Genomic DNA, 13,700 nt, shown 5'->3' with positions numbered 1-13,700 from the left:
AGATGAATGACTGTGGTCCCTTCCAATCTGACCTGTTCTGTGACTCTGTGAAAGACTTAGCAAATTAAAGGAATAATGAAAAAAATTAAATACTATCAGAGAAAATGTTATAAAATTGTAACCAAGGAAGATGTAATATTTACACAAATTAAAATCTTGTTTGCATTCTGCATCTGTGCATGTGAATGAAGTTTTGATAAGCCAACAGAATTCCACAGGACTGGACCTTCTGGTACTTATGGAAATTTGACTTTATCCTAGAATCTGAATTTTCTTCCCTTAAAATTTTTTGTAAGATAATTATAGCAACAAATAACTAATAGATGTGGGTTTCATTTTGTTTCTAAGATTTTTATACTTCAAGATTTCTAAAAGACAAATGTAACTGAAAAAAATTTACTGTAGCGATACATAATACCCATAAATAAATACTACTTTTGTGAGGAAAAGCAATCTATTATTAGTTTATTTAGGAGCCAAGTGTCTTTTTGCATGTGCAGATTTGAACAAAGTCTTTTCTCAGACCCTTATAGCAAAGAGAATGTATACCTGCACGCGTCTGAATCAGCAAACCAAGCATCAACAATCTTAGGGACAAGTGAGCCTGAAAGGTTTGAAAGGCAAAACCAAGCAAAACCCATAATGATCAGTGAAGGGACAGCTAAAAAAACCAGCTCACTCTTAATTTAAGCTGCAAATTCTGTGAAGTGTTGCAATGGTGCATAACTTCATGCAGCTGCTTTGCCTTGGTGAAGTCGTTAGCATGGAGCTGCTGTTTTCTGTATTGATCTCTTGAAGTGCTTGGATTTTTTTTTAAAGGCTTTGCTTTTTATTTTGCATCTATGTGTAACTTCTACTCTGTCACACATATCACATTATATCAACAGCCATTATGTGGTGACCTCATTGATTGAAATAACCTTATCTTCTATAAACAAAACAACATCTTATGGATAGTTTTTGTTAAAAAACAAACTTTCTATACTTAGATGGGTAGACATGCTTCTGGAATATGAACAGGAATTACTTCACCTACCAATGGTGAATCTCACTGATTTTCCACTTTGCTGTAGTAATTTACTGTAGTTTTTGAAAAAGTTTAAACAAGCATGATCCTACAGTGCCCTTGCTCTGTGTATCTTCTGTTTATCTTCTAAAAAACAAATTCATTAGATCAAGTGCCCAAAAGATGAATTCAGTGTGTGGAAGATCTACATGTCAAAATCTAAATACAATACAGTGCTTTGCAAAGTCCATTTTATGGATATATCACTGATCCTGCTACCTGCTAAAGGTGACAGTTATCTGAAATTAGTTATATGTTAAAGCTACTAAACAGATAAGGTGAGACTATTAGTTAGATTATTCACTTAAATTAAGGAAAGCTATGACTTCTACTAGCTATATAGATGTACTGTACATTTGAAAAGTGATTCCAAAATAGCTGAGAAATAAAAATGTTACAACAAAATAATTGTTATCTGCAAAATATTTTGGTTTTGTTCTAAGGTTGACCACAGTACTTGAGATGCTTTTTTAATTTTTACATACTATTTTAACAAAAACTCAGCGGTTATGTCATTTTGCAACTGTTAGGCCACAAAGGGTTGAGCAACAGCTCTGATCAGAAATCACTCACTTATAACTTGGGGAGGAGGTCCAGCACACAAGAGATGCAATGCTTAAGTAAAGTGCAAGTATTCCAAGGAACTAATTGAGAGCATGTGTTAGATTGCCTTAACTGGAGCTAGTGATGTTGCTACCACTGTGAAAAACAGTCATTGTATGGTTAGAGATTTCCCCTCATTTCTGTCCCATGCAGCCTGTTCATCACCCCAGCTTTCACCTCCTTGAAGAGAGAGTGTTCTTATCCTATGGAAGAGGCTGGCTAAAGACTTGCCACATGCTTCCTTCTGAAACTGGGCCACCATGCAAAATACAAAGCAAGAGTTACGGGAAGAAAAATTATGATTCTGTACACTGGGACTAAGACTGTCCCCTGAAAGCTGACTGTATGAGTGAAAGAGTGAGGAAGAGTGTGTTAACCTAACCATCTATTCCCAGTCTGTTTGTATCCTTGACCACTTTGCATCCCTTCCGGCCTGAGATACTCTATGACGCTTTGTTTTTCAAAGCATACAGAGTTGTAGGCTGTTATGCAAAGCCAGAATGCTATAGAAAGCTCTTTTAAGAAGCTTTAAGCATAAGGAGATGACCATAATCTCCCATGCTACTATGAAGTGTCCCAACTCCCGTAGCTATCAGCCAGGAGTAAGCCTTCCTGAGGGTTAGTTAAGTAGGATGTGACTCAAGTTCAGGAAAAAGGGTAGCCAGAGCTCTGAGCTGTTTGTGGTTAGGGTTTGTATAATTAGAAAGCACAGATGATTTGCTTTATTACTGTCATGAATCAGCCTTAAATATTAGCTTGATTAGCTTGAATAAGTCTGCATGGTCTGTTCAGAGCTAGGGACTGTTTTGTCTCTAATATGGCAGCATTTCTGACTAGTGCTCCATCCCATAAAGTTTTTTTGTTTTCTAAAAATATCTTCATTCATAAGAGAAAATGTTAATCTTGGTGTTAACAATGGCAACACATCATGCTATTTATATAGATAACATTGGCTGTGTATGCCAGCTTGAAGCATGTATTTTGATGCATGATTAACACAAAGGCTGATATTATAAAAAGTTGCTAAATCGGGAGTAGAATCAGAATTAATTTGGTTTGGTTTGGATTTATCAGTAAGTAAAGTCTTATTCTCAATATAAGTGTCAAACCAAAGAAAAGGTAAAAATATAATAGAATTATTTGTTACAACTTTCATTGTAGTGAGAGACAATCTTTTATGCTTAGAAAAAAACCTTTGTGCAAAAATCCAACACTGTTTTGTTTCTTTTTTTGATTTCTCCTCATCTGCCCACTGCAGTCTAGGAGAGGGTCTTGAGATGGCATCAAGCTCTAGGAATACTTCATGCTTCAGCATTTCTCCATCAGAATGATAGGGAGTTCAGCCCTTTTGGGGTGAACCACCTTAAGAAACATACAGCAGTTATCTGATACTTCAAAAGTTTTACTGGCTTAAAAAGAGGGAACTGGGAGGAAAAATAACTGCATAGTATAACTTAGTGTCCCTTCCATTCTTCATCAGAAACATGACCCTTGAGCTTGATTTACAGGGGCAAAGGACAAAGAAAACAAATGACTAGCATTTCTTAACAAAGATTCCTTCCTTTTGGCCAGGGTAGTACTATCCAGAGAGCTTCTCCACGTGCTTTATGTATTTTCCCCTCAAGTTTTCCCAAATATTTTCTCAAGACAAAAAGAAAAACCCATTTCCAGTTGTCTTCCAGGCAGCAGTGCAGTGACAAAGAGAAGACATTTTAGTCATGGTTTTGTGCTTTCTGTGTTTTACCAAGTGCTGTCATTCACCAAGAAACAACTGGGCAGTTCCGTGTTTTACGTGAACTCTTTGGAAAAAACAGGATTCAAACTTTAGTTTGCTCCTTAAATCCAGACCAGAAACAAAAAAAAAATACAGCTGCTTGTCGCCAGTTCCTGTGTTATCCTGTAACTGGACTAATTTTGCAGAAGAAGAGAATTTGGTAGTTAGTGGAGGAAAATCTATAGTTTTGAGAATGTAATGAGAATTGAATGTAAAAGTGCCATCAAGGATGTTTACTGGTTTTAAGTGTGTTTGCCTGGGGATTTACTTTGTAAATAATTTAATCAAAAAAGTATTTTTATTCATACCTACAGTCAAAAAAATTATAGTATTATGTTTTCAGTTTTATATTATATTGATACATATACATGTGCAGACTGTATGTGTATGCTTTTAAAATAGTAATTTCTTCATTATTTTCACAGCAAACCCAAGGAACCAATGTTCAGTGCAGGTAGGAACTCTCAAATTTTTTAAGCAGATTATAACTGTGATAACATATTTGGGTTCCCCCACCAGCCCCCTTTCTTCTATGGCTGCTAGAAACTGGTATTGGGAATCTAAACATGATACGGGCTGCTGCTGACATATTTTTAAAAAGTTGATCAGTTCACTCTAGATTTTATTGATCCAATAGATTTATTTTACAGTTGGGATTCTTTGTAAGAAGACAAGGACAAAAAGGGCCATGTCTTCTTACTTCACATATGTCTTCTCTTTCAAAGCATTATTAAGGTTTTTGTAATTAAAGCAATGCCAAGTTACAGCTATGATGCTGTCATGTTAATGTAATCATCAAATGGTGCCCTCTACAACTGTTGAAGATTTCCACATCTGTCCCAAAGCCTTGTAATGTAATTAATCAAATTACAAATGAAAAGGTGGTTTGTTACTAAATTTGTGGTAATCTAGCTTTAATTTGAAAAGCACTTTAATATTTTCCAACTTAGGTATTATCCCCGCTGAAAGATTTTGAAAGTGAGACAGTAGGTGTAAGTGAAAGTAATGTTTGTCCTTGTCATTAGACAGTTAAAAATTTTGAAGAGTCTCAATAAAAATATGAAGCTGAGTAGTGTATATAACAGTTATTTTTGTTCTGAAAAGTCAAGGACAATTAAAATAAAGATTTATTTTAACAAATTAGGAAGGGGAAAAACCCCTGTTGATTTATCAGATGTATTGTATTATTTTTATGCATAGTTCTGTGACAGTAATCATACATTAAGCTGAAAAAGTTGGAGTTCTTTTGTTTACTGCATGGATTGATCAACATCCAACAAAGCTCTTAAGCCATATTTCAAGGTTTAGTGTAACTGATTTTGAAGTCAATAACACATTAAACTAAATAAACACTTAAGTCTCTTGTGACAGTATAATCATGGTTCATGTCCCTTCCCTGAAAACTGATGGTTTAGAAAAAGAAAACTTCCAATTTGCACAGAATATGCTTTCCTTGCCTAATTTTTCTCCTTCCCTTATACTGTGTACTCAGAGGTATATGTAAATTTTTTTCTTCTGCCACTTTTTCCATAGATAAATGTCAGTAATTAAATAGGTGTGACACTACACTGGTGTCCTTCTTACCTAGAAAAAATTCCTACTGAAATGAATGGTTTTTTCTAAGGTTATACTTGTTATTTTACTTAAGTATATGGTTGCATAATGGAGCTTAAGCCAGTGTTTTAATGGTAGAACTAAACAGAGCCCCCTAACTGAGGAAAGCAGTTTAGAAGGTAATTACCCAGAGTATGGTTCAGTGTTTTGTCAAGCCCCAGGTTAGCCTGCAGCAGAATAAGACTGAGCAGCCTGTAGAGCAGGTATTTAGAGAGTTTATTGTATTCAAACACATCTTTATCTAGCCCTTCTGTCTCTGTCTCTGTAATCACAAGGGAAGCGCCGTGTGACACACTGCAAAGGTAGGCTTCACGTCCAAAACCTCATAGCTCTCGAAGCAAAATGGCTCTGGTGGGATAAAAGCTCAATGTATATACAGCTGTTTTCTAACTTGTGTGCATTTTGCAATGTTAAAACTTTTCTAGTTCTTTTGAGTGAAACAAAAGTGTTATATACCATTTATTATATGATCTACTGAATTATAACCCTCAGGTGCACTTTAATCATAATAACGGGTTATAATTTACATTCCTGTGGACTTATTCCTAAGAATTTGAATTAGAAAAAAAATGTTGAGAGAGCTATATGGCAACACATGGATGTTCACTGTGTTTGAAATGGCATTCTGCACTTTTGCTGAAATTCGTATAGAATTTGCCCCTTTGTTGGCTGTTTTGCTGTTAGCCTAATATGATCATAGAAGCCTTTGTTTTTCCCTTGCTTTTTCTTACTGAGTAGATTGTAGATTTTTCTGAATGTTAAATAAACAGACCTAGGCCTTCAACTAATTTCTCATTGCTTTTTGCTCAGTGTCATAAAGCAGAGTTACTTTTGGTAAACATACCATATTGGTGTCTAAAGCTTTAGTTAAGTTGTAGTGTTAATATGCACATTTTTGATGCATGTTTATATCTGTGATCTAATCACAGATTTATCTGCTTTTTAGAGGTATCTATATCCTAACAGTTTTTCTACTAATCAGCATCTTTCAGCTTTGCAATAAATGTGAATTCCACAAAGCAAATTGTTTGTTCTCAAGGCAAAGTCTTTTAGAGAGTCTCTACCTCTGTGTATTCTTTGTACAAATTTATACCTGCAGTCAGTGGTGGTCTCCTTTGAAGATCCCACTGGCATTGATGTGTCTTCTTATTTCAGTTCATTAACCGTTAATTTATGCAACACCAATATCAAATTTACAAAACTGCAGATGTAAAAGATACATTTGTCTAAAAGTTTCACTGTTGGTCTGTCTTTTTAGCTTGATGATTGTCTGTCTTTACATCTATATCTTTACATTTAGAACTCTGCTGTCTTATAAACTTACTTAAGAAAAGTATGAAGAAAAGGATGGAGATTGGTTGTGTAGATAATTTATTTGGATTAGGAATTAGTAGAGATGGAATTAATATTACCAAAAGTTAGAAATAAATACACAATATGACTTCTATGCCTGACCTAATCAGCCTAAGTTCCTCTTTATAGTTAGGAGAGAGACACACACATTCTGAAGGCATAATTCATATACTTGTTGTAATATACATGGTATGGTTTACTGTACAGGTTAGTATGTATGTGCTGTTTCCTGGTCTTGTGTGACTAGGTCAAATGCTCCAATTCTACATGACTAAATGCAAGTTTTATGAGTCCTGTAGGCCTCAGGTGAGAAAAGCAGCTCAGTGAATTTAACTTTGGTTCATTCACAGCCTTTGACAAGTACAGCCAGTAGTTGTCATTGCTGAAAATCTGTGCGCCAGCATCAGCAGTATTGGCACGTGTTTGAAGCTCATTAAATAGATGCTGCATGCGCATACAAATAGTGCTGTAATGCTTTGCTATTTAATGCTCTACCCTCTATTTTATTTTCCAATACAGATCTATTGGAGTAAATTTTTAAAAACAATTCCAATATTCTGTCATTTTAACGGTCATCTTGAAGTTCCAACCTTCTGTCACCATTATTTCATCATTATCCCTTCTTTTTAGCATTAAGCTTTTTGTTGTTTTCATTTTATGTATGCATTCTGTAAATGAAGCTAGAGAGACATAGCTGTAACTTTACTGTGACAGATCAGATAGATCTCCTTCCCATATGACTTCATAAAAAGGCAAAATACACATCTAGTTAGGTAATACAGCATAGCTATGATAATTGTTTGTTCAATCAATAATTTTTATTAATTTAGTCAAGATTTGTAGCATATGCATATTTCCAATTTTAAAAAAACCTTAGCTTTCAAATTAAAAAGAACAGTAGTATATTTGTAATGATACTTAACAATTCATAGCATAATTTTAACACTCCTAAATTGTATAATTTTTTTTTTCATTTACATGATTTTTGTTACTTTTGCCCTTCCATTTCCTCTGTGCCCACGATTATTCTGTCTAGTAACTCTACAGATGTCACTGACTCCAAAACTGCTTGATTCGCATGCGAACAAGGCTGAACCCCTTGATCTGCCGATGGAGCAGCAAGAGCCAGCACGTTCTGAATCTGGACAAACTTCATCAGAAGTTCACAGGACACCCACTTTGGCCTTGCCACTTCCCAAAAGTCCTAGTCAGACCTTCATGGCATTTCCCAGATCTCCTAGTTTTATAAGCCCCATGAAGTCCCCAAGTCAGTACTTCCAGATCTGTTATTAATCTCTGCTTCTCTCCCCCAAAAATATTTCTTACCAGTTCAACACATTACTTTTAGTGTTTTCTTCTAGAAATGTTTACTTCTGTCAGCCAATTGAGTTTTTGTAGCTTCTTTCCTGTATGTCATTTTCCTTTCTTTTAATGTCCTGTCAATGTTGTCATTCCTTTTTCAATGTTTAGTAATTCGTAAAGCACATATCTTTTCTGCATGTACATCAGCATGATTCCTCTTACTAATTGTTTGTGTTCCTTATTTCTAATGTATCTCTAACACTGTATCAAGTGTAAAGCATATCTTTACACTGGGATGCAAAGAATGCGACTGAGTGTTGGAAAATAATTTAGATGCTGATGCTCAACTGTAAACATTGATTAAAAAATAAAATTAATTTTAAGTGGCATTTCTGCGTTAATTGTAATCTTTGATGTATTCCCCTCCATTTTTAATATTTAAAAAATGTAATATTGTAGCATTTACCAAAAAAAGTTTCAATTTCAGACCTGTTTTGTAGTTCTTCATGACATTGTTTAGTTCTAATTCTGCTACTCAGAATATTTAGAGGAAGAAGGGACTTCGTATGTTTTTTAAAAATTCTGCTTAGTGATTGTGATTTAGGAAAAAAAAGAACCTGCTAAATTTCTAAGTTTGATTTTGCATGTCATGTCATTCTGTAATTGTAATACACCAAACTGTTATGTGGGAAGGGATGGAGGAGCACTGGAATTCTCCCCTGATGGCTTTTTTGTGTAACAGTAAACATTTCTGACCTTTTGTAGAGGAAGGATACGTAAAAATGTTTCTTCGTGGACGTCCTGTTACCATGTACATGCCCAAAGAGCAAGTGGAATCTTACAATTTGGAAGCAAAAGTAGAACTACCAGCCAAGAGGCTTAAACTGGAATGGGTGTATCCTTTCTGTGCTGGAGGACTACTAGAAATCAATCATTCCTTAATGATTTGGGTTAAATAACTTTTTGAGCTAAAGTATAGCAGGATTAAGGGTTTATTTAATTGGTGAAGTGACATTCCGTTGAAAATAGGTGTTAATTTCTTGAGGCTGCTGTTCTTCACCTTGTAGAGTACAGGGTGGCAGCTTAAGAGAGATTTAGCTCAAATGTTGCCTGGAGGTTAAGTATGAAGCATGCTAATTAGCCAAAGATTAAACTAGGCATATCATAAGAATGTAGTGAGCTGGGATTATTAATTATGGTATGCATAAGACAAGCTCAGGTTTTTTTCTGGTTCTTAGCAGTAATTTATCATTTTAAACTGTTTTATAAAATGTACACCATTGTCCTTAAGAGGATGGTACATTCAACTTCAGCACGTGAATAAGCCCTGAACTGAGTAGTGCTGTGCAACTGATACATGCTTAGCCATAAAGTTTATAAAATATCATATATGAAATAATATTTGAATTTATATCTTAAGGGGGCTTACACACCAAAAATACCGAACAAGCAGATTTTTTCCACTGACTTCTATGAGTGGACATAATTGCAAAAATCTAACTTAAAAGAAATCAGTGTTTCATTACATACAGAAGTTTTCATATTTCACTTTTAAGTATAATGATAAAATATATTCTTTATTGAAAAAAAAGACATTTCACTTTTGTATAATCTTATTACATATAATAGATGATTCAAGTTTAAATATAAACACAACAAGATCTGAGTCTATTTGTAATATATTATCTTTATTATCTATATTATCATTATCTTTAGAGAGATGATGTCTTCATAAGGTTTTCTGTTTTAGGAAAAAGACGTTTTTGGTCACAAACAATGAAAATAGGAAATTACTTTGTCTTCATAAAAAAAAGACAGACTGCATATAGTCTTTTTCAAAGTTGTATAAATAGAACTGCATGTGGTTTCAGAATGTTCAGAGAGTTTCCAAAAGTCCCTTTGTATTCACAAGAGATTAATGACAGATTTAGTAACCATTCTTATTATTCCTATTGCAGCTGAGCCTCTAGGTTCTATGCCATTCTGCTGGAACTGCATAGATAATGCATGCACAAATAAGTGAAGATGAGTTAAAAAGACAAAAAATCCATAAAATTAATAAAACAGGTGAGATTAGAGTAGTAAATGCTGCTTACAGCATTTTGCCATCTAATTGTTGTACAAGTTCTCACCATTTCTCACAACAGAATTGAATGATGTCTTTTGTAGCTGTAAGGAGCTCATCGCTCTGGGGGCCTAAGGATGATACAGGAGAAAGTGTTAGAAAACTTGCTGAAATAACAGAACGCCCAATGATGAAACAAAGCAGAATGTCATTTGGCAGCATGTAGGTGGAGCTTGACGTCAATATTTCAGACTATTATAAGAAATTATAATTAGGGTAGGTCATGATTTCAGTCTCATTAGTTTCTCACTTAAGCTTATTTAAATGACTGAGCATTTGCCAGATGGACTATTATTTTTAGTTTGAATATTCATATGTCCTTCCAGGTGTGTGTCCGTATACCCAGCAGAATCCTCTCTATTAAGGTTGTCTATGAATAGAAAAGGTGTGAATTAATAAAATGATCTAACTAACCCTAAATGGTTATTCTAAATGGTTATTGAGGAGGAGGTGTTTTTTTTCCAAAAATACTGTGCTAGCTTCTTCAGTTTCTAATTTATTTGCAGTTAAATGCAATAATGATAGCCATACTTAATATTTAGAGCAATGACTAGGTATATGGAAGGTTTAGAAAAATAATTTAAAATAATTTTTAAAAAAGAGGGAGAAGGTAATGCCCACTTTACAGGCTAACAAGGAGAAGAAAAGCTGTGAGCAGGAGCATAAGATAATTTAAGAAGAAAGACTAAGATAGCAGAAAACCAAGCAATATTGTAGACATTCTTTACAGCTGAGTTGGAGAAGCTGCACTGTTTGATTGGAGGGTAATGAAACTGGAATAGGAAAAAACATCTTTGTAGCAGACGCATGTCTAGCTGTGGGAGTACAGCCAGAAATGCTCTATAATGTAAGAATGGGGATAGGGAAACAAGATATTGGAGGTGGCATGGACAAATGGAAAGGAAAGCAGACTATGATGAGAAACAGAAGGAAGAAAATCTAATGGGTATAGATTTCAGGGCATACCAGAACCCTAAAGGGGTGTTACAGTCACATTAGCAGCTGCCCAGGGAAGCTGAAAAAGGTTCACACCTTTGATATATTATCATATATATTAGGACTTGAAGAAAGAAAAATGCTGAGTGATGAAGTGTGAGGGGGGCTGGAGCAGAGGTGGAAAATCCAAGTGAGAAATCAGCACTAGGGACATCAGGGCGGGAGCAGTGGCCTGCCCAAATCCATTTGAGAGCAATTCTCTTGGCAAGAAGGAGGATTGAAACAAAAACTGCAGGCCAAATGAAAAGAAAAGGTCAAGGTAACATTCCCTGAAGTGCCAGCTCAGCAAATCCAAGTAGAAGCCACCAAATCCGAGTGTGGGAAACAGTGAGGAGAAGGAGGGATCAACCCCAGGAGTTTGCATCTGATAAAGAAGGCTGATAGAAAGAAATTGAGTGTTTGACAACAGCAGTCATGTGAAGGGTTGAATGCAGCATTGTTCCCCACAGGAAGAATAGTAAAGAAAGGAGATTTTCCCTAAAGAATGTAATCTTTCCTATATAATGGCTATTTTTTGCACTGAGATTTGTTCCTTGTGAACGTCTGTGTAATGTTAAGTTCAATTCCTTACTCTAACTTCAGCTGCTGGTTCACTATAAATGTGATTATGCGTTGTTGAACTAGGGAAATATTACATTGGCTTCCGTAATGGTATCTGGCCTGAGGAAGAAAAATAAATTTAGACAAATAAAGCATTGTCCAGCAATCTAGAGTAGTAACACCAAGCATCACAGACAGATTCAGATTGATAGTAAATTCTTTGTAATTGAAGATATTGATTGTTTCAGTGTCATCACATTTTAATATCTCAAACTTGAAGAAACTTTGGCTGAGATGTTTCATTTTATGAGGCTAAAAGCTCTGTTTCTGAATTCACACTTTGATAATTGGGTATGCAGCACTATTTCTATTGCATTTATAAGCAAAATCAGCAAGATGTTTCTTCTAAAATAATTTAAATACATTAACTATTGATCTTATTATTTCAACATTAACATTACTATTTGAGTGGCTTATCATTGACCATACAGAATAGTGCACAAGTATCTTGTTTAGATCATGTAATTGGGGTTTCATTATCTCTCCATATATTTTTCACAGCCAGTTTCTCCATATTGACTGCATTAGAATGCACTTCTGTTTTGCCAAGATTCTGCTAATGCTGTTTCTTTCTGTTCCCATAAAAAAAAAGAAAGCTAAAATAGTTGTAGTCCCTAATGACACTTCAGAAGAATAAAACTACAAAATTTGGCTGAATTAACATTCAGTCTAAATGAGATTATTATTCCTGTCATTTCACTGAATTAATTTTAGATTCATGTTGATATGACTAGCATCAGAATCTGGGCCACTGCCTTTTAAATACTACAAAAATAAATGGAAATGGATGATGTAACCCTTTTATGGTTTTTATCCATCTGGCTGGTCATGTCCACATTAATGAAATCAATCAACCTGCACACAGGGTAATGCAATCAATCCTCGTGTAATGCAGGGAGATGTGCTGAACGACTTATTAGTGTTTCTATCAAGTCTAATTTTTTATTTTAATTAGTCAAGCAGTGTAAATAGTAAATACACCTGGGACAAAATTAGTATTGCCTTAGTCTGGTGTTTATCAAATTCTAGAGGATGCTAAAGGAATAGTACGTCTGCAAATTCCCACATTCTTTGCTATGGATTTTTTATAGGATATGTAGGTTTTAAAGTCTGCAAAGTGCTTCAGCTCTCGATTGTAATAAGGCAAAGAGTTCTGAAGGTTGTCAAGTAATAAAGCCATGCTCAATCCAAGAGATGCAGACTACAAGGACAGAGAATCCATCTTTTTTTTTTTTTTTCTTGTTTTTAACATTCTTCATTGATAGACAATGTTATTGCAGCTTGACCAACATGCTAGCTATGGATATAGGGGTCGGGACTGTCGCAGCAATCTCTATCTCCTGCCGACGGGAGAGACGGTGTACTTCATCGCGTCTGTAGTTGTGTTATTCAATGTCGAAGAGCAACTTCAGAGACATTACACTGGTCATAATGATGATGTGAAGTGGTAAGTCATCTAATAACCGTTCTTTTTTTCTTCATTAAACAGTATTTGAGATAGATCCACTCATTTTCATTACTCTTCTTTTAGGATGATTGAACATTATCTTCTTCTTCAGAATCTTCTCCTTCCCATTTTTAAGTAAGGTTGAATTATTGCCCTTCACCAGGGCTTGGGTGCCCAGTACAGTTCCTTTAGGTTCAACCTAACCAGCAAAATAGTTTTAATCTCACCTGTGGTCTTCCTGGTAGTCTTCAGGCTGCTGACATCATGGCAGATAAACTAGACTATAAGCTAGATTTGGTTTGTCTGCTGCCATGCACACATGCCAGATTGGGCTTCAAAGTGATTTAAGTGTGTTGAAGCTCAGAGGTTACTAGATACCGGCAAATATCAGAAATATTAAACTGAAATCTAAATAAACATATGGTTTATCTTGATGGTATCAGTCTGCTTGCACAGTGTAGCTGAAAAAGAGCACCTGGATTATCTGATGGGCCCTAATGTATGAAATGAGTTCAATACCCCTTCTTTAGATTAGGCATTATGAAACACCCATTGTCCCTTAAAGCCAAAAATAGGCCTGATAACCAAATCTGCTTGAACTGTGAGCATGTTTCATAAATTGAATTATTTGTATAATCTGGTTGTTTTACAAGGAGATTTTTACCTTGGACCTGTTCCATCTCATTTCCTTCTTTCAAATTTTCTGTCTCTAGATATTTCAAAGCTTTCAGGTTTATTGGAAAGAGGATACCTTTCTGGTTTGTAAAGCTAAATGAATTATAGCCACAGTTCATTTTGTGTGGTACTTGGCCTCTAGAAC

The 13,700-nt window shown here is 35.1% G+C and overlaps 1 protein-coding gene across 10 annotated transcripts in view; it reads left to right on the top strand.

The window, feature by feature from the left end:
* The window catches only part of EML1 (EMAP like 1), a 122,436-nt gene that overhangs the window by 87,119 nt on the left and 21,617 nt on the right, over positions 1-13,700 (top strand). For 5 of the 10 annotated variants that reach the window (XM_020583442.2, XM_020583436.2, XM_019294025.3 and 2 more), the window contains 4 exons: positions 3,869-3,897; positions 5,333-5,359; positions 8,478-8,607; positions 12,731-12,880. In XM_020583442.2, the coding sequence (XP_020439031.1) occupies positions 3,869-3,897; positions 5,333-5,359; positions 8,478-8,607; positions 12,731-12,880 (336 nt within the window). The remainder of the gene's footprint in view (positions 1-3,868; positions 3,898-5,332; positions 5,360-8,477; positions 8,608-12,730; positions 12,881-13,700) is intronic. The other 5 variants (XM_020583441.2, XM_020583437.2, XM_020583444.2 and 2 more) reach the window with 1 other exon arrangement.

Source organism: Corvus cornix, chromosome 5, assembly GCF_000738735.6.
Source record: "Corvus cornix cornix isolate S_Up_H32 chromosome 5, ASM73873v5, whole genome shotgun sequence".
NCBI classification, from domain to species: domain Eukaryota; kingdom Metazoa; phylum Chordata; class Aves; order Passeriformes; family Corvidae; genus Corvus; species Corvus cornix.
This window is presented reverse-complemented; position numbering and strand designations above follow the sequence as displayed.